Below are 27,458 nucleotides of genomic sequence, written 5' to 3'. Positions count from 1 at the left end.
CATCCTGGTGGGAAGTTGATGGATTGGTGTTCCTAGAATGTTACTTAGTGTATTGGGGGCATTCTCCGAAGACGTCGCCAATCCCATATGCGCTTACATAGATCGGGCTTCAGAAAATGCCCTCTTGACCTTAACTTGCAGGTGCGAATATGAGTATATGCTTCGGGGTCACACCCACGGTCCTTGAACCTTAGCCATCACAGCCTATGCTCTTAGTCTTCTTTATTCTCGTCTCTATTGCGACGAGGTCTTTGCTGGATGGTGAAAGAGTCTGAAGGAATATACGCGCCACCAAACAGAGGCTTCATTTTAACAGGTTCCATAAGTAGTGAAATTGTTCGAGGAGTGTATGTTACTTTAATGCGAATTGCTGACCTTGTTACATGACATCGAAAAGTTCAAAGTTTTAACTGACACAAAATTCAGGATTTATTAAGAAGAGTATTGGGTAAATGTGATGAAAAGCTCAGAGAAAAATATTATATTTCGCTGGTTAGGCCTCCTTTAGAATATGCTGCAAGTATATGGCATCCTCACGAAGTTGGATTCATTGCCGAATTGGATCGCGTGCTGCGGAGAGGAGGTCGAATTGCAAAACGTTGTTATGATAAACTGAGAAGCGTATCCAAAACATTATAGGAGCTATGCCGGGAATCACTCACTTGGTTAAATTATTGATTGAACCTCTTGCATAAATGGGAAGGATGATTACGTTTTTAGCAGTGATGTTGAAAATGCATTATTACCCCCATCGCACTACGGTAGGAGAGATCATGTCAATAAAATTAGAGTAATCAAATGTAGAACAGAAAGATTTAAGATGTCATTTTTTCCATGAACGATAAGAGATCAAAATAAAATTTCTCCGACCATGGTAGGGTCATTTTCGGGTCAAAATTAGTCTGGTGTGTAATCACCCCCTGCCCCACACCCTAGCGGTGGCTTGCAGGGTACTAAAATATCTAAAATGGGCTTTTTATTTGGCAATGGCCTCCTCATTCGACGTGAATCTCTTTCCGCCGAAACATTTTTTCAATTTTGTAAGTAAAAAAAAATGCCATGGGCCATATCCTGTGATAAGGTGCGTGGGTGCGTTAATCCGAACTTTATTTCCATAATTTAAGCCATCGATAGGTCGCAGGTGTGCTCCCATGCATTGTCTTGATGGAAAGGAATTTTTTCCTTTGGCCAATGGAGACTGATTTCCTTTTTATTTCTCTATTTAACTCTTGCAATAACGGCGCATAATACTCACCATTTACCGTGTGTCCTTGTTGAAGTAATCGATGTAGATGATCCGCGTGCATTCGAAAAATCCGTGACTTTTTCCATGTCGGCTTGCATGGTTTGTATAAAATAACTCGGGATGAGTTTCGGATAAGTAGATTTATTTCAGGTATTCCTACAGTGCCAAAAAATTCTTCAAAGTATATCCCATTAGTGTCGACACACTTTTCCCAGCGGATTTTCCGCGACTTGTGAAGGCTCCCTGGTAGGCGGATTCAGGAAGATCCGTAAGGGTACGCGTGCTAACTTCTTTGACAGCATTTATTTATTTATTTAGCATTATTCCAAAAACAGCAAATTTGGGCTTTACATTGGACTATTAACAATGATAACAATGGTCACATTCACAAACACCCAAGCCCTAGGTGGAGGAAAACCCACCCAGGCGAGTATCGAACCCGCGACCCTTGGGATAGCAGACGAGGACGTTACCCCGCCGCCACCGGGGTCGGTTTAGGATCCCTTGGTGGTGGCCTTTGGTTTAGGATTTCACTTTTAAGTATGTAAAATAGTCTGCTGGTGTCAAGTCGAGGCTGTAAGGGGTTGGGTAATCGTCGTGATGCCGTAACCGAAGGTTTTCGCAAGCTGACACTCGACTCGGTTCTTGGTCGTCCGTCAAGACCGTTGAGAGGAGGAGTTTAATGCAGATCTTTCGTTTCGCCTAATTTTCAGTGATCATGGTGTGAACTGTTATCTTATCAACACCAATGCGATCTGCATGCGAATACTTAACCGACGTTTTGAATTCAGCACTTCATACACACGTCAGGAAAAACGTTTTACCGATACTTCTTACACACCCCATGTGTTTCACCGTGTTCTCCTCGGATCCAGATCACCTTTGGAAATCCACCGTTTCGGCTGTTCCTTTGTCTCTGGTGTGTAGTAATTTTCGTATCCATGTTTCGTCGTTAACAGCCAACAGTTATATATCGACGCTTAGACTCGTCTGAATTGCCATGTAAAAGGGCCAAACCAGCCTCCGAATCGGCCGCTTAATTACGTTTATCCTTCACTGAGAGCTAAGTCGTAGCAAACCATCCAGCCGAGATTTTTTCACACACTATTTTTCGTTCATAATTGAAAATACTGATATGGCTGTTTACAACTTTTTCGCGAACTTTCATTCCTCGATCGTTCAAAACAATATCGTGGATTTTATCACTAAATTCGAAGGCACTTAATTCTACTGGGCGTCCCGAAAGATATTCATATGTATGAATATGCGGTCACGTTTATACTAATGTTCCCAGTTGTGAACAGTCGCGAACACGGGAGCAGATATGCGATGAGCCATATTCTACGCGACTTTGATCTCTTTAGGCTTTTTTGCCTTTTAAACTGAAGAGTTTAACTGTGTACGAAGCTCAATTTTTCCTTTTTTCTAAACAAAATATATTTTTTCATTCTATTGACTTTGAAATTGTATCTACGTGATGAATTGAGCTGAAAATGTTCAGCAGTCCAGTGAGAGATGTGATTTGCTGAAATCAATCCTTTTCCGATGTTACGGTAGCGATATCTTGGTTTTTCTAAGACTTTATTAAACGACCCACTTAAATTACATTTAATTTAACAATTGCCAAAATATTGTCAGATATTTAATGGTAGATCAACTACAGTACGCCCGTAGGACAGAAAAAACAAAACATTTTTTGCTTTCGTAACCCAACCCAAAACCTCCCTTTACTTAGCGAATTCTCCTCATAAGGAAACGGCATGAAGAGCTCGTGGTTATCGTATTAGTTCGTGGGAAAAAAATGAATTGCGGAAGTAGGTTTCTCCATCGGTTTTCCGTTATGGTGAATTGCCAGGGAATGAACATAGAAAATTTTTCCTTTCAGACTAAGATGTTGAAATCGAACTCACCTACACTCATGTACAGGGTTCGTCCGGAAAATAAGTTTACTGATTTTTTCCCGCCGCTCCAGGCGCGCCCAGCACCGCTCTGACGGGCTGCGATTGGAGGGGGGTATGTTGGCAAGCGACGCTGAAAAAGGCAGTCGGCTCTGAGCTGTGGTGTAGTGAGGAGCTCTGTTAACGCGAACCTCCACGCTCGACCCACGTCACGGAACGCGATGCCGAAGTTTTTGGAGCAGCGTTATTCCATCAAATTTGCGGTAAAGCTTAGGAAATCGTCTACCGAAACTGTCGGTATGAATAACCAGGCTTACGGGGAGTCAGCCATGTCCATAAACATGATCTTTCGGTGGCACAAGATGTTCGTGGAGGGCAGAGAAGAGGTCGACGACGAACCACGGCCTGGACGCCCATCAACGACACTCACCGACGAAAATGTGCGAAAAGTTCGCGATGTACTGAACTCTGATCCTCGTCTTAGTGTTCGGATGATAGCAGAGCAGTGTAATGTGCCAAAAACAATAGTGCACGAGATTATTAGGCACCAATTACAGGTGCGAAAAATTTGTGCAAATTTGGTGCCGAAAGTGCTCGGTGATGATCAAAGACTCAATCGTTTGGAAATCGCGACACAACTTGCGGATCACTGCAAAAATGATCCACATTTTTTAGAGAACGTTGTTTCGGGTGACGAGACGTGGATCTTTGAGTACGACCCGGAGTCGAAGAGACAAAGTGCGGAGTGGCACACCCCATCATCACCCCGTCAAAAGTAAGCTCGCATGAGCAAATCTCGGATCAAGGCGATGCTCATTGTCTTTTTTGACAAAAGGGGAGTCGTCCACTACGAATTTGTACCTGAACGACAAACTGTAAATGCTGCATTTTACGTCCAAGTGCTCGACAGGCTTCGAAAACGAGTCGCCCGCGTCCGGCCAGCGATCAAAAACATCTGGCGGCTGCATCACGACAATGCGCCGTCTCACACCGCGCTTGTCGTGTCGGACTTCTTGGCCAAGCACGGCGTGGCAACGCTGCCGCACCCGCCCTACAGCCCGGACTTGGCACCACCGGACTTCTTTCTGTTCCCGAAGATAAAGAGGAGTTTGAAAGGAACGTGATACGGGACTTTGGACGCCGTCAAAGAGGCCGTGACGACGTGTCTTCGAGAGGTTCCCGATGATGCCTTCGCGGGAGCGTTCCAGGAATGGGAACGCCGCTGGAACAAGTGTATCGACTCACAAGGGTCCTATTTTGAGGAATATTAGCTTAAGATATGTAAAAGTGTAATAAATTTTTTTTCCTGAGCTCAGTACACTTATTTTCCGGACGAACCCTGTAGCGTGTGGTTGTACGTCGTGGCGATTCTATTAAAGGTGTGCTCCATTGCGGACATCCTGGAACGAGAATATAAGGGGTTAGATTGATAGGTCTATTTTAGTTTTTTCACAAAGTTTTATAGGGTAACATCGCAACTCTTTGCAGTTTCATATATTGATAGTCACTTAGGGAATGCTCGGAAAAGGTTTGTATAAATCTACTCCTGGTAAGATTGGCAAAAAAATAGAAAAATTCCATTTAAGGCTAAACATTAATTACTTTTAGTGGTGTGGTCACCTTTTTAAATTGTCTTATACAATTGTTTAATAGGAAATTATTATCATTTTTCAACCGTTGCTTCACTGGAAAAGACCTCTCTTTGTTATATTGGCTGTGGATATGTGAACTCCATGGCGATGGACGTAGATGACATATCCTAATTCAAATTACGGTTACCGCTCTTTGCCTTCGACGAAAGAGATCCTTCCCCGCCCCGCCCTACTCAAGATCTTCACCTTCGTGAAGTTTCCTCATGTTGTAATCTAAATGGGCATTACACCGACTAGTATCCACCGCCAACAACAATTGAGCTTTGTGCCTCCACTAGTTTCCATCCATGCTTATTGATTCTCATTGCTTCCTGAGCGCCTGATTCCATTTTCGATTCCCTTTGCTCTATTATTTATTCGTCGTCAAAGATTTAATTACAACATGACGTGTGTCGAAGCAAGAGGTGAGTTTTATGTTAATCTAATAAGTTTTGTAAGTATTGTCGGCGTCCTTCGCTGTTGTGTTGTTTATGTTGTTGTGCTGTTTCCATAGAGCGCGAATCGTGAGGAAATGATAAAGACACTTATAGTCAGAACGGCGAAATAAAAAAAGAAGAAGAAGGCAGGTGCCATAAAAATATTTACCACTTCTTGCTGTTAATTCTCACTCCTTTTGTCAAAATTAGAAATGCTTCTGCTGCGTTGAGTAAGGATATTAAGAAAAGATTCGTAAAAACTTTGATATGGAGCGTAGCTATGTGCGACGCGGAAACGTGGTTACTGTAGCAGGATGATAGACGTAGATTGGAGGCTTTTGAAATGTGGGTGTGGAGAAGAATGGATAAGTTGAAATGGAGAGAGAAGAAAACAAATGAGGAAGTACTTGATATGGTGGGCGAAGAGAGGGGTTTGTTGGGAGAAATCCTATGGAGGCAGGAAAAGTGGCTGAAGGGCGTATTGACCGGCAGCGGGATGTTGAAGACCGTAATTGAGGGGAGAATGTTAGGCAAACGAGGAAAGGGAAGGAAAAGGATAGGGATGTTGGACGGGATGAAGGGAGGAAGAAAGTACTCAGAGATGAAGAGGGCCCTGATGTAGATTAGGATACTGGATTTTGCATTTTGTTAGGAATCACAAAATATTTATTTGGTAGTTATTCCATCCAAAAACCTACCTTAACCGGTAGATTACCTAATAATAATAAATTATATATATATATATACACACACATATATATACACATAAATATATAATATATATAGTATTATAATTTCCAATCAGCTCATGGAATTTTATGACTTCAATTTTTAAACGCCGGTGCGCGTACGACTTAAAGATTGAATGGTTCTCTGCTAAAACGTAGGTCTACGCAATAAGTATCTGCAGTTATGGAGGAAATTCGTGATGACGTCTTATTTATTGGATGAAGTCTTTTAAAACCGAAGAGTTTGTTTTTAAATTGTCTTCTTTATCGAGAGAAATACCAAATTATCTTTTAAAGCCAATTTTGTGTACATTCTCGGCAAGTGTTTTCTGCTATGGTATTCAAGGGAAAACATTTTTAATCTATGAAATAAATTATTTATAATATACTGATACTCATCCAATCATTATTAATTGAGTAAAGTAAGAATTAATATATTTTTTGAAAATATTAATCGTAGACATTGTGTCGTACAAGTTTTAAAACCGTGGCTATAAAATCGGCGCTCTTAACGCCATCGTCATGACATATTGTCTACTAGTTACTTCAAACTTCGTCTCTCCCCATACAGTCTTTTGGAGTCCATCGGATCACATGCAGCTTTACAGCAGCAGTTTGCGTGGTAGTATCATAGTGTTCGCGGTCATAATTTCACGATGAGCGAAAATAACGAGCAACGTAATGCGAGCATCGTCGTAATGCGAGATGTAGGTTGATATAAGAACTAACTGGAATACCAAAAACAATATTACCACGCATTACCACGAAAGATTTGAAGAAAAGGTAGTTTTGGCTGCATACCGAGGCCGCGCGTTCCGCGGCGATCAACCCTTAATTTTTGGCCAAAGAAATGGTTCCTGTGCTTAGCCACCCGCCGTACTCGCCTGATTTGAGTCCTCCTAATTCCTGTTATCCAACTTAAAGATAGCTTGAAAGAGAACTATTTTTCGTCGATAGACGAGATACAAGAGGCTGTGGCAATAAAGTTAAACAGTATTTCATAAGAGGAGTTCTTGGAAACCATGAAAAGGCTGAAAGATCGAGCCAGCATCTGTAATACTTCTAATGGGGAGTATTTTGAATAAATCATTTTTTGAAAAAATGTCTAGTTTTTTTGCGCCTTTTATAGCCACAGTCTAAAAACTTATGGAACACAATGTGTATATGGTTTTCCATTTACGATCTGAAATATTTCATCGGTAGAGTTGAACGCATTAGAATGTTTTCGACTAATACGGTATAGGTATCGAACTCGGCCTTTTTCGTTTATGCACTCGTTTAGGAATGGTATGAAACAACTATTAGTGAGCTTTCCACGTGTTTTTCTATGTAAGGGTCAGCTCCCGTGTTTTTTAATTGTCGCTCAAAAGTAATGTAGGTTATTTGGTTTCGGGTTTCCGTAACGGTCAAAGTTGGCGTGACGGTGCTACTCTGGTTGGTCCTATGCCGGGCCTGAGTCCTCCAGCTATTGTCGATCGTTGCAGTGCTTCGCCCGCGCGAGCAATGCGCGGGCTGAAGGATAATATCGTGGTGAATTACGATTACCTTTCTCTTTCCCCTAATTCTCCCCCTCATTCTCTTGTGCTTTATCTTGAGGCACTATCTAATAATCACCCGAGATAAGACATAAAGAATTGTTATTAATGAAACTAAATTTTCAAGGTTGCCTGAGGTTTTAGTATCGTCTAATATCCCTTTCCAGCACGTGAGCCCATGTATGACGTAAAAGAATTACTACAGAGTTTCGTAATCCAAGTTGTTGCTGCGCGATACAAAAAGAGAATAATTAATTTATTCCTTGCCTTCGTGAGAATCATCGGTGTTTATAAACTAATTATAGCGAGTTAAAGTGGTACCTATGAAAGCCATAGAAGGACAGCACTTATAAAGTTTTTGCTTATGCACAACATGCTGAAAAAAAAGTAAGGTGAATAGTAATGCTGCTTGTCCTCAAGGGCAAAAGGCTAAAAGTCCCCTATATTTCCGTGCCGACAATCCTTATTTTACGTGACCTGAATTTTTATCGTCCCGAGAAGGTGCATAGCGATGAAGATTGGAATATCCTTTCTTTCTATTAATTTTGTTTCACAAATATGTGGGTACTTCAATATTTCTGTAGGCAATCCAAGAATTCGCGCTTGCAGTGTTGGAAAAGGTTGGCTTTTGATGTCCCTCATTTATAACTAGATTTTTGTTGAAGTTTCAGCTATATTCATTTTGGGGAAAAATTTTCACAGTGGATGAAGCATTAAATTTAATATCCTTACCTTCGTGTATGTTGTTGTTTAATACGTATCACGTATATTCGTCATGGGTCCCCAATGACTTGTCTCCAGTATTGCTCGTGTGTTTCCTGTTATTACGTTTGGTATTAAGGTTAATTAGGAAACCTCAATTATGTGGGCGTAGATTATATCTAATTACAACTGAGGGCTTCTAGGAAAGTGGAATTGACTGAGCTGATTTCTCTAGCATGTTCTCTTAACTTTTAGCATAACCTTTATTTAAGTAATCAAATCAGTTTGTGTTCACCCTATTCCATCTTGCCTGCTGGCCCTACAAATATCGTAGCCATAATCCGACGGACTTCAGTAATCCCAGAGGCATGCGAAGAAATGAGGAAATGATCCTTAAAATAATACCTAGTAAGATTCCAAGCACATAGGAAAACTATCTGAGAAGAGGATGAAGAGTTCGTGGATAAAATCAGGAGTAAGTAGGGATCGGAAGTTCTTAAAATGGATGGATCTCACAGTAATTTGGGGAAGCCTGATTATGACATTGATGTTGTCGCTCGGTAGCAAAGGAGTCTAATGAAAAGTGTAGGCTTATCCGAGTCGACTCGGAATAATTCGGTAGGGTTCGAATTTAGAGGAAACGACTTGTCAAATTTTGTATTCTTCTGTGTTGAAATCCAAAGGCTCGGAGTTTCCGGAGTATGGTAACTTCCAATCATTTATTACGGCATTTTCGGATTTCGATATACCTTTTCCCACCCTGGCTTAATTGAAAAATTTACCATCATCTGGCCATCCTGTTGTGATGGCTACTCCGCAACAACCAGAAGAATGGTGGGTTGCGTTCATCACCCGTTCTAATGCGTGTCATTCCCTTCTCCTTGGTGAGTGGAAAACTGAACCCATAGAGATACATTTCTCGGTGAGATAATTGTTGCATCCGGTCAGTATTTAATTTGCCGCTTCTTCGGCAATTTAAATGTTGTGCATTTTTTTACGAAGAAGTTTGCTCAAATTTATTTTGAATAAACGGCATTAAAACTTCTTTATATTGGAAATGTATTTGGTAAACGTCAGTGTTTTAGGACTGCTTCAACAAATTGTTGGCGTTGTGCAGGGATTATAGGAGGTATTGCGTGGAACCAAATATACCAGAAATGTTCGCATTAAGTATAGTAGGTCACATAATAATAATTATTATTATTAATGGCAATCTACTGGCAAGTCAGGTTTTCGATGGACAATGACTACCAAACGGTATAGGAAAACTTCTTTTCTCTCTCATCTCAAATCACGACCTAACATCCAGCATGACGATAAGACCCTCTTCCGAATACTTCCTTTCTACCTACATTACGCCCGATATGCCTTTCCCATTTCCACCACTTCCTCGTTTATCTAACATTCTGTCTTCTATCACAGTCTAAAAATTCCATTGCTAATCAGAACGTACTGAATCCATTTTTCTTCCTCCTTTCGATTTCTTCCAAAAATCCCCGCTCCTCCACCACCCTGCTTTGTGCTTCCTCCTTTGTTTTCCTTACTGTCCTTTTAACCTTTTCCATCCTTCTCTACATACACATTTTAAAACCCTTCAATTTATCTTAATCATCGTGCTTCTGTTGTCATGTGTCCGCACTGTACAAAACCACAATCCATATGAAAAATTTAACAACTCATTTCTTAACATCTTTACTCAACGTAACTTTGTTAATTCCTTCCGCCTTGTGAAAGCTCTTATATCGAATGCATTTCGGCGTTTTATGTAGCTATTATTTGGGCCATTAGATGCAGAATTCTTCCAAGATATATAAACCGTTCCTCTTGCTCAAGGATATGAACTCCAATTTGATAGTTAACTCAGCCTTTCTCTTTCTGGAAAGCACAATAAGTATTTGTGAACTAATACTTAACATTAGAAAACAGGGTTTTTAAATCTGTTTTGTTATGTGAAATGGGAGCTCTTCGGTTACTAATCCCAACGAAGTGGGAAGTTCAAGAATCTTCGAGAGTGTCTGGCCGCGAGCCTTATCTTGTGCTTGACGCCCAGAAAGTGAAACTGTTTGAGAGTAAGTTAAGATACCTTGAATTATCGCACTGACTTCAGCCCAGAACCCGCACCGAACTCGATAGCTTAACTTGCTTGTCGGTTGAAAATAATAATCTACGGTATACGCTATCATCCGGCTTTAACTATTTTCAGTTCTGGAATGGGCGTATTAATTAGGTTCAGTTTTACCTTTTTATGCTTGCATTGATGAAATAATTTAATGCTTTGTCTTTCCTTTTCTTACAGGTGAGTACATCAGTATTTCTGAGAGCTAGCCTGTGGCGTGAATAAAGAAGTCATCATTTGTTTACATGTTTCCTTCGTCATTGCTGTACGTACAAGTTATACTCTTTCATTATATCGTCCTATAACTATCATATTGAGATGAATGCATGTCTGTTTTTTAAAATGAGGCACCGGGCGTATCAAATAACTCAGCCTATAATTTGCAGGCTATTATCGTCTGTTGCCTACTACTAATATAGTTCTATCATAAACATGTCATCTGATTGCGATAGTCATATTTCAGTTATTTTTCGTATTTAATATATAATAAAGTTTGTCTTTACTTTAGGTAAAAACGGTTCCTTAGTTTGTATTTTGAGTGATTAATTTAACATAAATTTTCGCTGAAGATTCTGTTTTCATTTGAAGGATATGCAATCATCTTTTTAAAGATGTGTCTTAGGAGAAGTTGAGGTAAACCGCGTTTTGCGTGGATTATTTATGGAATATTTAAAAAAAAATGGATTCTCAATACGTCTTATTGAAATATCAGTGTGACGATATGGTATTCGATCTAATCGAAAGTAATCGTTTTCTCCCAGCTAGAGAAACCTTGAGAAACACCTATCTTTCCTTGACAGTGCTGCCACCAATCACCAAAATTAGGTGAACCGGGAATAATGAACAATTCTTATTAGGTATCAAATGCCTTCGGGGTGTTCAGAAGTCCCTCCAAAATGAACAGAACCTTTGATATTCCCGAGGTTTAACTCGTAGAAAGCGGTGAAAATCATATTTCGGTTACACGTATATCAAGTTAAATCCGCAATCTCATATTTCCCGCGGTATTTGGATTACTGTAAGAAGCGTGCCTTTATCTGCGAGACTTCAGTTCTATTTTATTAGATTTTATTTCATTTTATCTATGATTCGGCCGACTCTACGTCTGATTCGGATTCATTCTTTCGGAAACCGTACTGGGTTTCCATCAATAACAGTTGATTATCGAGTGGTCTCCATATAAATTTAAAAATATACAGGGTTTTGTATGAATATTATCGTTCACAATTTTTGCCTGGTCTGTCCTTGAAGTGCTGAATTCAGACCACCGGTTAAGTGTGCGCATGCTCCTAGATTGTATTGGCATTTATAAGATGACAGTGCACACCATTATCGCTTAAAACTTGGTGATGCAAAAGATCTGCGCTAAACTCCTCCTGAAGGTCTTGATGGCGTACAAAAAGCATAGTCAAGTGTCCGCTTGCAAAGACCTTTTGCAAAGTCATCGCGACGATTCCCCAACCCCCTTATACTACCATCTTGGCACCAGCAGGCTATTTCCTACTCCCAAAAGTGAAATCCTCCCACAGCGGATACCACCATGTGGTGGCTATGGCTTCTACGCGTACCCTTAAAGACATTCCGGAATCCGCCTACTTTGGGCTGGTAGGAGTGGTTAAAAAGCCGCTGGCAAAGGTGTTTCGACGCTCTTGGGATGTTATTTGAAGACTTTTGAAGTATTATAGTAATATGAACAATTTTTCTGAACAATTTTCTGTTGCTTTTCACACAAACCGTGTATATTCCATTACTTTTCTTGTTATGATATTAAGAAAATAGTTCCATGATTGCTAGATTCCTTCTTGTCTTCGTTTTAAAATATACTGTAGTTGTTGTATACGCCGTATTTTAATTCCTGGCAATCTTGTGATCTACTAGCGATTTCCTTTGTACGATGTTTTAGATACGGCCTAATTTCCATCGCTTGTTCCTAAAATATCATTATTATTGTTAGGTAATCTATTGGTTAAGATAGGTTTTTGGATGGACACCCCTACCAAATATTTCGTTTCTCATAGCAAAAATGAACCTAGCTTCCGACCCTACAATAAGCCCCTAGTCGTCTGTGTGTACTTCCTTCCACCCTTCATCCTGGCCCCATCCCTATTCTATTTATGCACTTTCCTCGTTTGCCTAACACTCTCCCCTCTATCGCAGGCGTCAACATCTCACTGCCGATCAATACGCCTTTCATCCATTTTTCCTGCCTCCCTGTCCGCGCCCACCATAACTAGCACTTCCTCATTTGTTTTCCTTTCAGTATATTTCACTTCTCTACCCCTCTCAACTGCCAGATTTCAAAAGCCTCCAATCTAAGTCTATCTTCCTTCTTCAATGACCACGTTTCCGCGCCGTACATACCTACGCTTGATATCAAAGTTTTGACGAGCCTTTCAAGACGTACTTTCTCAACTTTGTCCTGTCAATAAATTTTTTCATTTGAAAACCTCTTTGCCTGGTGTAGTTCTTCCCCTTACGTTTCTGCTACTTTCACCCATTTGGTCCAAAAACTTCCGAGACTTCCATCAGGAAACCTAACTGATTTCAAGGATTCACCTCCGCTTTTCAGTTCTTCCTCCATTTCTTCCTAAGCTTTTTAATCATTTCCTCCACATAAACGTTGAACAGCACCTGTAATAATAGGCAAACCTTTTCCTGAGAATGCCCATCCGGACTCTCCGCCCCAAGCTCGCACATGAGCAGCCTGAGACATGTACAGCTATCGGATTAGCCACCTGTCCCTCCAATCTATTCCTGTTTTTTTGCAATATACTTTTGAGTTTTTCACATTAGACTCCATGGAACGCTTTTCGAAATCTAAAAAACTGGCACATACGTCTTGATTATATTTTACATTCCTCTACTTAAATATACAATATGCTTATTAATCGGGCTCTTAGGAATTGTAGGTGTTAATATTTGTCATTAACCGTGGTGTTCCGATATAAATATTTCCATTTTGGGTAGCAATTATTGGCAAGGATTTGGTAAGCTATCGGAGATATTCGGTGAGACATTGGTGAAGACGGTTTGAGAAAAAGAATTCAATTAGTTGGCCTTTTTCAAACTGCTGGTTACTTTTTTCCCCCATTCATCGTTTTTGAGTGAATTAACTTTAGACAAATTTCCCTGAACCTCTCTGTCATAGGGTGAAAATGCTTTTCCTTCTTTGTTTAAATTTTCAGTGAATCTATTCCTTTTGAATACGCTTAAGGCTTTCCGTAATTCTTCCATGGTATTCGCCCTAGACATTATTTATCATAAGCCATCTCAATCAATTTTTCTGTGGCGATTTCGTTGCTTATATTTTTCATCTTGTAGAGACATAGCCTTTGGTGTCACATGTGCATCGTGTACGAGGCTCCGTGTTATGTCTAATAAATTTCCTTGGAATGAAGCCGTTTACTGCTGAGCGCGTGATATCAAGGAAGTGATTCCCCATGCCCTCAATTTCTCAGTGTTTATTGTTTTTCTTAATATTTGCAAATGAACTCTGTAGCACGCATTTTCAGCCATTATACTCGTAGTCTCCTTCGTAAATGAAGTAAACTCTTCTTTTAGGATCCTTATTTCGGACCCCATATAGAGAAAACTGCTCTGCTGTCATTCACTGCTCTGTGGTCACGAATTCATTTATTACTTCATATATTGAAGACTTGTCCGGGTATGTCCGCTGTACACAAATATAAAATACAATCGCTCATATTTTGTGAAGGGACACGTTGCTATGAGGAGTTCAGCGTAAAAGATAGTAAAAACTCCTAGCGGATATCTTTCTCTTTTCCCCCGTGTTAAATCTATGTGTTCCAATCCATGCATTGATTAAATCTTTGTTTGGAAATAAATACCTCATCGTTATTACTTCAGTGTTATTTTTATATTGATGACATTTATGATGATTATTGCGTCAAAGGTGAGGTTGGTCTGTGAGTTACGGTGACGCGTTCAACACAGATATCATCCCTAGCATTGGGTCTTCAGCTATGCTGCACACACTTTGTCGCAATGCAGAATCATGGCGAGCTCTTTTTTCCTCTTTTATCTCTTCTCCAACAGTGTCTTGGTCCCGGCTAACTCCCAGCAACAAATCCTCTGTGGCTACTTTCACCCGCACGATATTTGGATCGATCGGTGGCCTCTTGGCTATGGATCATTTTCTGTTTGCAGTATTATGCATTCCTGAAACATTCCCGCGATTAATATTGACAAAATATCATATCCCTCATGAAAATAATTTCGTAAATATTACGGGGTCTCCTGAGGCATGTTTGACATGAGTAACATTCCCGCCTTTCTTCTCAAGGTATATTGATTTTATCTCTTCATTGTGGACTGATTTAAGGCAAGATCGACGGCGTTGGCTCAATCGTATAGCGCTGGCAGGGGATATTTTGGCGTTCTAATGGAGTGTGGTTTCATTTACGTGGCGAGAATATCCGTATCTTTTTCGTACTACGATCGCCAGCTTAGGAAATGGGCCCATTGGTTTCCTTTCACGCACATTTACATGTATAATATGGGTAAGATTTGATGTTTTATCGTTACGACTATCTACCCATGACTAAGATCAGAGCAATTGTCCTGAAGTTATTGGACCCTAATTAAAGGGTGGATATTCCCCTGGTAATATTGCTTTTCTTATGAGGGTAATAGGACATTAGATGTTAGATAATTTCATTTTCCCTAAAAGTTGTCCACTCTAGAAAAAGACTAGCGGGCCGACAAAGACCTAGAATATTTTAGAAGCTCTTCGAGACCTTAACGAAATAAGAGTCCCGACTTAAACCCTTATTCCAGAATTTCCTTAATATGATTGCTTCTGCATATTTTCCTGGCTGTAAAACATTGTTTTGAGCCCACGGATTCGAAGGCAAATTGCTAAAAGTAGTAGTCACTAAATCGTATTATTAATTGCTATCGCTCAAATTTTAACGTAATCTCAGTCAATATTACTGCTCTTTTGGTCAGCCATTCTCAGAAAAGTAACTCTAAATTGAAAGCCAAAATTATCGTTTCTCTCTATACCTTTCTCTTCCTTTCGTACTCCTACATACATTGGTCGCTTGGATCATGCATATAAAATTCGGGAAATAGATGCCAGAACTAGCCGACTCAAGGAATCCTTCTTCCCACGGACAATACGGGATAGCAACTGCAGGGCTATAGATAGCAAAAATTCCACTTGCCACCCTCAGCGTCTAAAAAATAATTAGTTCTACTTAAATGCATGCTCTTTCTCTAACCTTATGTGTTTTGTTATAATAACCCATTCTTTCCGAATGACCTCATTCGTGTTCTGTTCATCTGTTTTTAAGTTTCCCTTTCAGTCCCTTGTCCCACTCCGCGGGGGGAAGGAAATTCCTGCTACCTGCAACGTTGGGTCACATTCCCTGCCCTTTACAGACTCTTTGGGTGGTAGAGTGTTTTGTGGTGCATTTTCATGTGGTAGTGATGTTTCAATTTCTTGCTTGTTGTGTCCTGGCTTCCGTGTTGTAGGATGGCTTTCGTGCTGCATCGTGGGGTGCAGTTTTTAGTTGTTTTGCGGTATACATCCTGTATGTGTTTGCATGAGTATTGGATGAAGGGATTTTTGCATGAGTGTGTGCGCTGCTGTGGGTGTAATTTTCCGTGTTGTTTTTTTGCATGTGGTATTTTTCCTTTTTACGGTTGGTGACCTACGGTTGGTGACCCACACGCCCTTGCGACGGCTTGCGGGGTATTATGTACGAGGGTCATCCGGAAAGTAGTACCCGTTCGTGAAATAAAGACACAAAAGTAAATATTAACAAACATAAAAAATTTTATTTGAAAGAGGATACTTTAAACTACTTCTCAACATAATCTCCAAGCAAATTAAGGCATTTGTCATAACGTGTGACAAGTTTCTGTATTCCTGCTGCATAGTCCTTCGCCGCCAGCTCATTGAGATACGCGAGGGACCCATCTTGCACAAATTTTTGCATAATGCAGATGGTGTTTAACAATTTCATGAACAATTGTTCGAGAAACATTGGGAAAATGCTCACAGATGTCATCAATTGTGACGCGCCGATCGTTCCTCACGAATTCGTCAACTGAGCTCACCAGTTGGTCTGTAATGACAGACGGTCTCTCCGAACGCTCATCGTCGTGTGTGTTCCCCCTCCCCATGTTGAAGTTGCGACACCACCGCCGAACAGACGACTCGTCCATTACATTGTCTCCATACACCTCCTTTAATTGGCGATGAATATCACATGGGCGAACGTTTCTTGCATTGAGGAATTTAATCACTGCCCTCACTTCACAACTGGCGGCGCTCTCAATTTTTTTAAACATTGTAAACAATCACAGAAACAACACAGGCAATGCTAGCGTCACGCAACTTGGCTCAGAGAAGGCAGACAAGCCACTGAAGCTATCTGACCTCGTCCAGCGGCTACTCGCGTCGTCAGCACTTCATGCGGCACGAACGGGTACTACTTTCCGGATGACCCTCGTAGATATGTAGATAGATATAGATATACCTTTTATTAAAACACCAATAAAATATTGTATTCTTTGGATGTATGCGCTGTGCCACCGGTACTTTTGACATTAATATTTCGCGATTTTTCCACAATTATTGGATGACGTCCAATAATATTCAGAAGCTGTTTTTTAACTAGTGGATTTCATCGAGAGAAATACCAATTTGACTTGCAAAGCGAATTGTGTCGGCAGAAAGTTCTCGTCAATTTTTTTTTCGGTGGTATCATTGGTGAACCGTTAACAAATCTAGAATTGTCCTATTATTAATATCCTGACACTCACATATTATTATTATTGATCGAGTAAAGGAAGGAATTATATTTCACTTAAAAATTTTTTCTTACCTGCCCCGGTGACGGCGAGGTAACGTCCTCGTCTGCCAACTCAGAGGTCGCGGTTTCGATTCCCGCCTAGGTGGTGTTTCCTTCACCTAGGGCTGGGGTGTATGTAAATTCAAATTTTTACATCAATGCTCAAATTTCGATGCAAAGGTCGAAGTGCTGTTCTGTGATAATGCATTATCAATAAATAATATGAGTATTCTCATCCGAGACGAAATATTACGTCGAAAAAGACGAAAGGCCTCAAATGTCCTCGACTAAAGGTCCTGGGTATACAACTCGACCTTGTTCGTTTATGCACTCGTTTAGGAACGGTATCAGTGAGCTTTCCTCGTTCGCACCCAAGTATGGGTCATCTCCCGTGTTTTTTAATAGTCGCTGAAAAGTAATTTAGCTTACTTGGTTTCGGGTCCGTGCCGGTCACAGTAGGCGTGGCGGTGCTGCTCTGGCTGGTCCTATGACGGGCTTCCGTCCTCTTTCAGCTATTGTCGGTTGCTGCAGTGCTTCGCCCGCTCAAGCAATGCACCGACTGAAGAATAATCCTGTGGTGAATTACGATTACCTTTCTCTTTCCCCTGATTCTTCCCCTCATTCTCTTGAGCTTATTTAAAGGCGCTATCAGGGTATTCGGCCGAGGTAAGTCGTAAAAAAACGTTATATCGAAACTAAATGTTCAAGGTTGTCTGGGATTCTGATATCGTCTCAAATCCTTGTCCAGAGTAATAATCAGTGCATGGCGTAAAACATTTAAGAAAGAGTTTCATGATTCAAGTTTTTGCTGCGTAATGCAATAGTAACATGCTCCAAGAACGGAAATTTATGTATTTATTCTCTTCCTCCGTGTGATTAAACTGTATTGCGAACTATAAATTGAGTACAGGTGGTACCCATGAAAGCCAGCAAATGAAGACACTTTTAAAGTTTTTGTTACTAATTACTGCGTGTGACTTTCACCTTATGCTAATGCGTTTTTAAGAACTGTTGTTTCGTAAGAGTACGGCAGTGCGTAGGATTAATGTTTCGATTCTGGGTGCTGTAAGTATTATCTCGAAGTGGTGAGTTCAGTGTGATTATTAAGCTCTAAATGATCATTTCATCATATTTATTGAAACTTGAAATTTGATGCTTAGCATTATATTGGATATTTCCGTTTAATGGCCCCGAGATTTTGGAATATTTTCGCCTAAAAATGTATGGAAGTAAGGTAAATAGTAATTCTGCTTGTCCTCAAGGGCAACAAGCTAAAAGTCCCATATAGTTCCGTGCCGATGTTCCTTATTTTACGTGACCTGAAGTTTTATTGTCCCGAATATGTACATAGCGACATTGAAGAACATGCCCTGACTGAAATGTGTCCGATTTGACGTAAATGGTCTCTAATTATGAAGAAATATTTTATAATATATAAAAAATGATGGAAAGTATAACGGTTTGGTCCGTGGTCATACTGCGTGCCAGCATCTACCTTCTAAATCGAAATGATATTTCTATTCCTGACATGAAATGTCTCATAATAAAGAAAGTAACGGAGAAAGACTGGAATAACTTGTCTTCCCATTAATTTTCTTTCACAAATATGTGGGCCTTCCCCATCCCTTCAATATTTCTTTCGACAATCCATGAATTTGCGCTGTCATGGTCGGAAAAGGTTTGCTTTTGATGACCCTAATTTCTAACTAGACTGTTCCTCAAGTTGAAGCTATATCCATGAGGGGGGTATCATTGTCACCGTGGAAGAAGCAGCTAAAGTTAATCTCCTTACCTTAGTGCATGTTATTATTTAATACGTTTTGCGTGTGGTCGTCATTGGTCTCCGATGACGTGTCTCCAGTATTGCTGTATTTGCGCTCGTGTGCTTATTGTTATTATGTTGGTCATCACGTCGAAAAGGAAGCCTCGATGTTGTGGGCGTAGATTATCCTTTATTACAGCTGAGGGCTTCTCGGAAGGTGGTATTAGTTGGTCTGATGTCTGTCTATAGCAATCTTTCAAATCAAATGAAAGACTTTTGCTGACTTCATGTCCTTGTACCCACACCCTTTTGCGCTTTACTTCGCCCATTTCTGCCTAAGGCCCTTTTGATATATTGTTTTCTTTGAAAGAGTAATACCGCGGTAATGATGACTTGATGAGACCAATTGTGTATTTTTATTATTACCAATGTATTTTGAAATAATCTATTATGATTGAATTTATCATTTATTATGTGTGTTTCGTACAAGTTTAGATGAACATTTACAAAATTGCAAAATTATTTTCATTGCAATGCATTTCACATTAAATGTAATTAAGATTTTATTATAAACTTTTCTTGTCTGGATATTTTAATACATCGCTTAACAAACATCCGGAAACCAAGGCTGGTAGGCATGTAAAGAAGCTGTTTACTGCTTAACGCGTGATATCAAGGAAGTCATTCCAAATATCCTCAATTTTTCGGTGTTTATTGTTCTTAATATTTGAAAAAACTCGTAGCTCGTATTTTCAGCCATTATAGTCCCCTTTATTGAATGAAGTAAACTCTTCTTTTAGGGTCCTAATTTCGGACCACATATAGGGAAATCTTAGCATGCATTGCTCTGTGGTCACGCATTCTCTTAATGCCTTATCTATTGAAGACTTCTTTGGGTATGTTCGTTGTAAACAAGTCGCAAATATTATCGCTCATATTTGGTGAAGGCACACGTTGATATAAGTAGTTCAGCGTAAAAGATAGGAAAAACTATTAGCAGAAATCTTTCTCTTTTCCCCCGTGTCAAATCTATGTGTGTTCCAACCCGTGTATTGATGGAATCTTTTTATGGAAATTAATACCTCGTCGTCATTAATTCAGTAGTATTTCTAAAATGATGACATAAATAATAATTACTGCTTCATAGGTGGTTGGCCTGTGGGTTACGGTGACACTTTCAACGCAGATATCATCCATCGCATTGGGTCTTCAGCTATGCTGCACACACTATGTCGCAATGCAGAATCATGGCGAGCGACCCTTATTTCCTCCTTTATCTCTTCTCCAACAGTCTCTTGGTCCCGGCTCACTCCACAGCAACAAATCCTCCCTGGCCACTTTCACCCGCACGATATTTGGATCGATCGGCGGCCTCTTGGCTATGGACCATTTTCCGTTTGCAGTATTATGCAGTCCTGAAACATTACCGTAACTCTAGTTTAAGAGCTAAAATTATATATTCCGTTGGCACATTTTATTAAAACGCCAGTGTACTAGTTCACACTTTAAAACTGTTCGTTGTACCAACGATACTTTAGAATCAAATACTTATGCTTTTGACTTTTATTTAACATTTATTAATTATAATTTGGGATTAAATTAGTATCCAATTTCTTCTTTGGAATAACCTTACTTTCTAAACTCGTACTCTTCCGTGGTACTCTTACCGAGAGTTGTTATGATTTAGTGTTAAATTATTTTCATAGTGACATGATCCTCAGAGGTCAATTTCTCGAACATCGATGTTCCTTATACAACGGAACAAAATTAAAGTCACAAGTGGGCTCTTCTCCTGGAATGCAGGTTTCCTTCTTGACGTTTCCCAATTTTTAGCCATTGATGTGTGTGTTAATTTTTTTTAAATTTTAGCGAGATATTACTTGACTCTAAACACCCATCCATTTATTCCCTATCTTGTCGCCTTTCCACCCAATGTCTCTCCAATGTAGGAAATTCAGTGCAAAGTGCGTCGCCCTCCAGTCTTTTATGAGATAGTTCGCCACGTTACCTCTGATTACAGTATAGAATAATGGCACTACCTCAATTTTGAATTAAAACTGTGGCAATAGCAGTCGCCTAAATTAATGCTGTGACGAATTTTCTAAAGATATTTAATTCGTGCCCTTTGGTGCACCATATGATATTTTATGAGGAGCGGAATTCAGTCTGGTAAAAGTCCTTTTTTCACATTTTTAGCAGTGTCACACTATGCTATTTTTGTAATTTTTTCTGATTATCATTAAATATATTGTAATTTGTTCAAGCTTTTATTCAGCTTAGTTTTTATCGTGCTGGTGCAATTGATGAATAATTAAGCTACTAAGTAGCATAAAACAGCTTTAAGGGAAACATATTTCTATAGTTCACAATCCCGAGACCTAACTGTAAGAAAAATCCATTTACGCTTTGATGAATGATCTAATAATGTTTCTACTAATCAACTTTAGTATTTTAACTTCAATCAATATTTAAGTTGTTGTTTAAGTCATGAGTGAACTTAAATATTTTTAAATAATCATAATATTTCGTAATTAAATAGTAGATAAAGTAAATAAAAGTGAAGTGTGTGAATAGTCACATTGTAACTTAAAGGATGTTTAATACTTAACTGTAGCTTAAAATATGAAACTATTGTCTATGGTTTAAAAACTCGAAATGTACTAAGGATCAGGGAAAGATTCCATTACGCATCAGTTTGAGCTGTTGTGCGAATGTCAGCTTGAACTGATATAGGTGAGTTATGTCTTCTTACTTTGTTAAAAAATATATTAAATAACATTTCAAACTGTGCGAATAATTGAATGTAGCAATAAACCAATTGCGCAGAGGTGTGACGGGTCAATATTAATGCTTGGCGAACACAACAGTAAATAAAAAAGAGTTCTGGTTTAACGTCTTTATTATAGTGCAGAAATTAAATTCGTCTGAAAACCCTAAGAGAAGGTTTTGGCTGTTTCTAGAAATATAATGCGAATCTGTTATGCATAACTTTTTTGGAGGAGAAACCTGGCTTGGAATTATTTCGGGGAGGGTAAAAAGATGACGTATAAAAGATTGTTGATTGTTGACAATTTAACTTTTATTATAAAATAAGTTGAACCAATTGTTAACCATTTACGGGGTTTGAATTTTGAAATTTTAACATTCTAAGAAAGTTTATTTAGTTTAACTTTATACGCACACGGACTTATTTGTATGATAATGACCACCACAGTTTCTAGCTTGCTTGCAAAGTTATCCTCGGTGGCCAAAACAAACAAGAACTACGTATCTGTAGATTACCCACGGAGTAAATGGGGCATCTCTGTTTTATCTTTGACAATCATTTTGGCTATGCCTAGCTGAAGGCTATCATTTTTGGTGATAGGTTAGCAATCTTGGCCATATAATTATAAAAATTCAATTATTATATTATAATAATGAATAATTTACTGGTTATGGTAGGTTTTGGATGGAATATACAACCAATTAATTATCTTGTCTCTCCTAATAAACTACTACCCAACATCCTATTCCACAGTAAGCCCATTTTTAACTCTGTCTACTTCCTTCTTCCCTTCATTCTGTCCGACACCTCTATCCCCTAACACCTATGTTTTAACCTTATTTTAAGTGTTTTAACCTTATTTATGGCGCACCAATGACACCCTTCCTCGGCAAACCTTCCATATCCCCTTACTGTCACTAACATATTGTCTTTCTCCACACTTCTTTTGCTCTATTTGTTACCCTTCTGCATTTATCATTTCTCTTTGTACTTCCTTCTACCTAACTCTGTCGTGATATTCTTCCATTTCCTTCCCTGTTATTTCTTTCTAACCCTGTCATTCGAAATCCATGGTTTCCTTATCCTTTTCCCCTTAACAGTTCATGTAGTTTCTTTTAGCGGCTTTCGATATCCCTTTTTGATATATTCCCAATTTTCCTTGGTAGTACTCAGTTCCTTAACCTCACTCATGATTTTTTCTGCAGCTTAGTGATACTTCTTCCTTGTCAATCCAGTTATGCTTCTACATTCCATTTCCTAACCTTCCTCCCCTGCTCAATCTTCATGAATCGGCTGCTACATTTTATAACTACTAAATTTGGATCAGAGTCCGCATCCTCTCCCGGAAAAGTGCGTATTGATGAAGATTTTCCTAAATCTGTACCTAACCATAAGTTTAGCCAACTAATAACTTTCTGTGTTACCTGAATATTTTCAGGTATACGTACTACTTTTGTGGTGTTAAACCTAGTATCGGTGATGATTAACCCGTCTCCTGCGGAAGTAAATTGCTTTTTCCCCGCAGTGACTCCTCGTGACTAAGCCACAATCCACCACCTTATCACTATGTCTTCCTTCGCCTACCGTCGCATTCCAATATTGGCAAACAATCACCATTAAATGTTTCAGTGCAGAAACACACCATAATATATCTTCTAAATGAATGTATTCTCGATCGACTTCTTCCTTCTTGTGATTGCTTGGTGCCGTATATACCTGAGCAATGTGTAAGTTCGTTAGTTCTGCCTTTACTTCTACCAGTATTATTCTACCCGATGCTTTCTGTATGTTTTCTACGGTTCTTCCTACATTTCTATTTAATATTAGTGCCACCTCTCGCTGGCTCTCTTTCCCCTTCAGCTCTATATTACTCTATAACTATCACTCCAGTAATCCGCGCTATCCTTCCATCTCACCTCTCAGAGACCTAAAACATCCATACTTCCTCTTTCCATTTCTCGCTTTATATTCTCTAATTTTCCTGTCTTCATCATTTTCCTAACATTCCAAGTTCCCATTTTAACTAATTTGGTCTTATTCTTCTGCGTCCTTTGTTCTCCTGCTGACGGTTTTCCTTTGCAAGGGTTTTGATAGATGACGACCGCGGAAACCTTGCCTCTCCCGCTACCGGGCACGACACCCGGCCGATTACCCCGAGTCCCGCCGTTGTCAGGACTGATTGACTATACTCATTTTAATCTTGGGAATATTAATTCAGGTGGTGTCCCAATGCCTCCCTCAATAGTGTTTTTAACGTGACACCATCACTCATTGGCCGCCCCACTGGGGTCAGACGCCTTAGCAGCCACCGCACCGAGGAACAGGCGCTGCTTGGACTACCTGTCTCCTTACGGTCAACCAATATGGCATGGGTGACCCTACCAGTAGAAATTAGCATTGCTCCCGGCAGCACAGCTCTAGAGGTCTTCGGAACGTAAAAGCCCTTCCACTGCGTCAAAGATGTAGTCCATGGGAGGGGATTATATAATGTGTGGCCAAATATAACCTTAATGAATTTTTTTATATTAAAATAACATATTAACTAAATTGAAATTAGATATGGCCTGAATTCCGATCAGTGTACATTTAGCCTTTAAATCTTATCACATGCTTAATTTAAAAAGAAAATTTTTTTACGATATGCTAGAAATGTTTCTACATTTACCTATAAGTAGTAGTCTTTGCATCGTGTATGCTCATGGTAAAAATTTTTTAGTCTATGTTGAGTTTATTTTGAGGAATTCCAAATTGCAATGATGGTGTTTTTACAATAAAATGAATATCTGTAAACAATCAAAGTTTTTATTAGTGCAACATTAACATTACAGTAGTATAAATGGACAATTGTTAGTCTGGTAAGTTGGCAAATGATTTAGGTTATATTACACTGCTCAAATGGCTCACAGTTCTTGCACCTCTCAGTTGAATACTCGCCCAGATTCATTCAGGCTGTGTATATATACACGATGCGTGATATTATATTCTGTCACGTAGATGAGTATCCTCTTTTAACGCCCCTCAAACGGTTCAGCTTAAGTTGAGGTAGGCATTCAGGTCACTGGGAATTTGTTGTTTCTTTGTTGGTACAACGTAATGTCACTCAGTTTTATTGACCTCATTTCTGCCCACTTTGTAAGACCTGTTGTAGAAGTCCAGGAACAGAATCAGAATAGTGATGGTGTAAGGCGCACTCACATACACCATGAATTTGGGAATTGAGCACTGGTAAAGGACTATATAGAAGTATACTCCAAGTATTAAGAAGAATTGTACCTGAAAGACATGAGGTTATCAATATTATTGCAGCCGAGAAGCAAATGTTTGCAAATCAGTATACACACCAAATAAATTAAAAATAAGTAAAACCGGATGAAAATGATACTTGGGTCATTCTGTAAGTCCTTCAGAAAAGATAGAAAAAACGTTTGAAAACACCATAGACACAGTAATCAAGCCGAAGGTAGGTTTGATAGGTTTTGTTAGAGTTCCTCAGGTATTAAGCCCGACGGCGTGTGAAATTAACACATCAGGGTACCATCTAGTTACAATATGTAAACTATATTTATAATATATCTATATAGTACGACCTATGTTTGTATTTATATATTACATTTATAAGCCCGATGGCGTGTGAAATTTACACCTCAGGGTATGGGGGCCAGTTCTTTTCCATGTGCCGGCTATGGTTTGCCAGGAAGATCTGGTACCCCAAAAATCACGCAGCTCGGGTGGAGCCGAGTGTGCACAGAGACGCCTGCCCAGGAATTGAACCTGGGCAAGCCCCTCCGGTTATTAGTCCAACACTATACCCCTGGTCTGCCGCTTTTTTCTCAACGCTCTCTTTTTGCTGTGAATAGCTAATACTTTCACCAACATTTCTCCGACTTTTTTGAGCCGCCCAAACGTAGCATTTTGAAAGGTCCTAAGAATATGAATCTGTGATTTCGATGGCCTCCTCCTTCGACGTGAATCGTTTTCCGCCGAGCCTTATCAATTTTGGAAGTAAAAGAACTCAAATGGGGAACAAATCTGCTGAATACGGTGGATGTCTGCAGTATTTAGTAGCCATGCATTTTCTTGATGAAAGAGAATTTTTTTTTCAAATGAGGTTATTTCTTGATTTTTTGTCTAACCGGTGCAGTGGCGTTGTCTAATATGTTCCATTTATCGTTTGGCCTACTTGGCAGCAATCTAGGCAGAGGTCTCCCGAATAATCGTGGACGGTCGTCACCTTGTGGACCGATTTCACGGTCTTCGCCATCTCCGGAGCCGCTTCGTCTCTAGAAACACACTTTAGACTGGTCCTTAGTCTTCGGATTGTAGTTGTGTACGTAGCCATGTTTCACCAACACCAATCTGTCGAGGCAGAAACTCGTCAGGATTGCGACGGAAAGGCGCGAAATCAGCCTTCATGGAACGGACCCCACTATTGCGTTTACTTTCCACTGAAAGCAAAGGTGACACCAATTTTGCCGATATTGTTTTCACTCCCAAAGTTTCGTGCATAATTTAGACACTATACCAACCATGTGGTTTTAACCATTTCGCTAACTGTGAATCGTCGATCACTCAAAGGCAAATCGTGGATTTTGTTACCTATTTCGGAGAAAATCACTCCTGCTGCACGTTTCGAACGATTTTTATCGTTTGTGGATGAACGTCGACGTTAAGAATGATATAGAAAGTTATAAACATTTGTAAACAAAGGAGTAGATTTGTCAAAATTCATTCAACTCGGCTCAGGTGTCTTGTCTTTCTGTGTTCAGCTTTCAGCAACATATAATAAGACTGCTACAATTTGCCACTCAATTACTTTAGTAGAAAGTTGTAGTAGTCTTCATCTCTGTTATTTTTATCCAAAATGTTGCGGTTTTGATAGCTTTGCTATGATGGCCATTTGTGCGAATGAAAAAAGAGAAAACCTAATTTCCCTCGGAAGCCTCGGTGTTGCGCCGGCATCATCGACCGATGATACTAGTGTAAGTAACCGGGCATTTGTGTTTTTCATGTTGCCGTGGCAGGGATATTTGGCATATGGAGATTTAGTGGCCTGTTGCGAGATTGGTTTTATGACTCCTTAATTACATTTCATTGGATATTTTTTTATGGAGGGAAAATTTTGGTACTCACTATTTGTATCGTCGTTAAATACTTCTTCCACCAAAGATAAGGTCTCATCTTCGGTCCTAGTGCTGCCAGAGTGTAGTATAGGAACATGATGGTGTGAACTGAACAGTTAAATAATTGAACTGGAATAGTGGCTCCACCTGAAAAGTATTTTTTTTAAAGTTAGGAAGGATGCATCTAAGTTTAAATATTCTTCACCAAAGCTCGGTGATGTTTTGCTTGAATTCGTGTGCCGATTTTATCAATTAGTTTCAGAAAAATTTAATCATATTAAGGCCAGTACCAGTGCGTGTGAAATTCACGCATCCGGATAGGGCCGCCAGTTCCTTTCTCTGATCCGGTAATGGTTTCCCAGGAGGATCTGGTACCCGAAAAATCACAGAGCTTGGGTGGAGCTTCGGGTGCCCAAAGAGGCTTGCCCGGGAATCGAACCCGGGCCATCCTGTCAACAGTTCAATGCTCTACCCCTGGACTACGGCGACCCCATAGTTTAGGTATTGTCTTGTAATAATCCAATTAGCAAACCTCGTGTGTCCAAACTTATTTTCAAATGACGGAGGGCATCACGATTGTCTCTCAGGATGGATCCTTTAGCTTCACCGATGCGCCCCTCACTCATTCCATCGAGGGAATTTATTCGCTTTATTAAAGAGTGACTGATAGAACAGTCTGTGTGTGGTAGTGGGTG

The 27,458-nt window shown here is 39.7% G+C and overlaps 2 protein-coding genes across 2 annotated transcripts in view; one reads left to right on the top strand and one right to left on the bottom strand.

The window, feature by feature from the left end:
• Positions 1–27,458, top strand: part of LOC139686368 (oxysterol-binding protein-related protein 9) — a 360,366-nt gene that overhangs the window by 109,166 nt on the left and 223,742 nt on the right. The gene's annotated exons all lie outside the window — the stretch shown is intronic.
• Positions 24,486–27,458, bottom strand: part of LOC139686384 (very long chain fatty acid elongase 7-like) — a 36,984-nt gene continuing 34,011 nt past the window's right edge. Inside the window, exons 12-13 of the mRNA XM_071583577.1 lie at positions 26,774–26,910; positions 24,486–24,916 (exon numbers count right to left, since the gene is read on the bottom strand). Coding sequence (XP_071439678.1) covers positions 24,740–24,916; positions 26,774–26,910 — 314 coding nt within the window. The 3' untranslated portion in view covers positions 24,486–24,739. The remainder of the gene's footprint in view (positions 24,917–26,773; positions 26,911–27,458) is intronic.

This window comes from Hetaerina americana, unplaced genomic scaffold, assembly GCF_022747635.1.
Source record: "Hetaerina americana unplaced genomic scaffold, ioHetAmer1.1.p SCAF_14, whole genome shotgun sequence".
Classification (NCBI taxonomy): domain Eukaryota; kingdom Metazoa; phylum Arthropoda; class Insecta; order Odonata; family Calopterygidae; genus Hetaerina; species Hetaerina americana.
The sequence above is the reverse complement of the archived record's forward strand: the minus strand, read 5'-3'. Positions and strand labels throughout refer to the sequence as shown.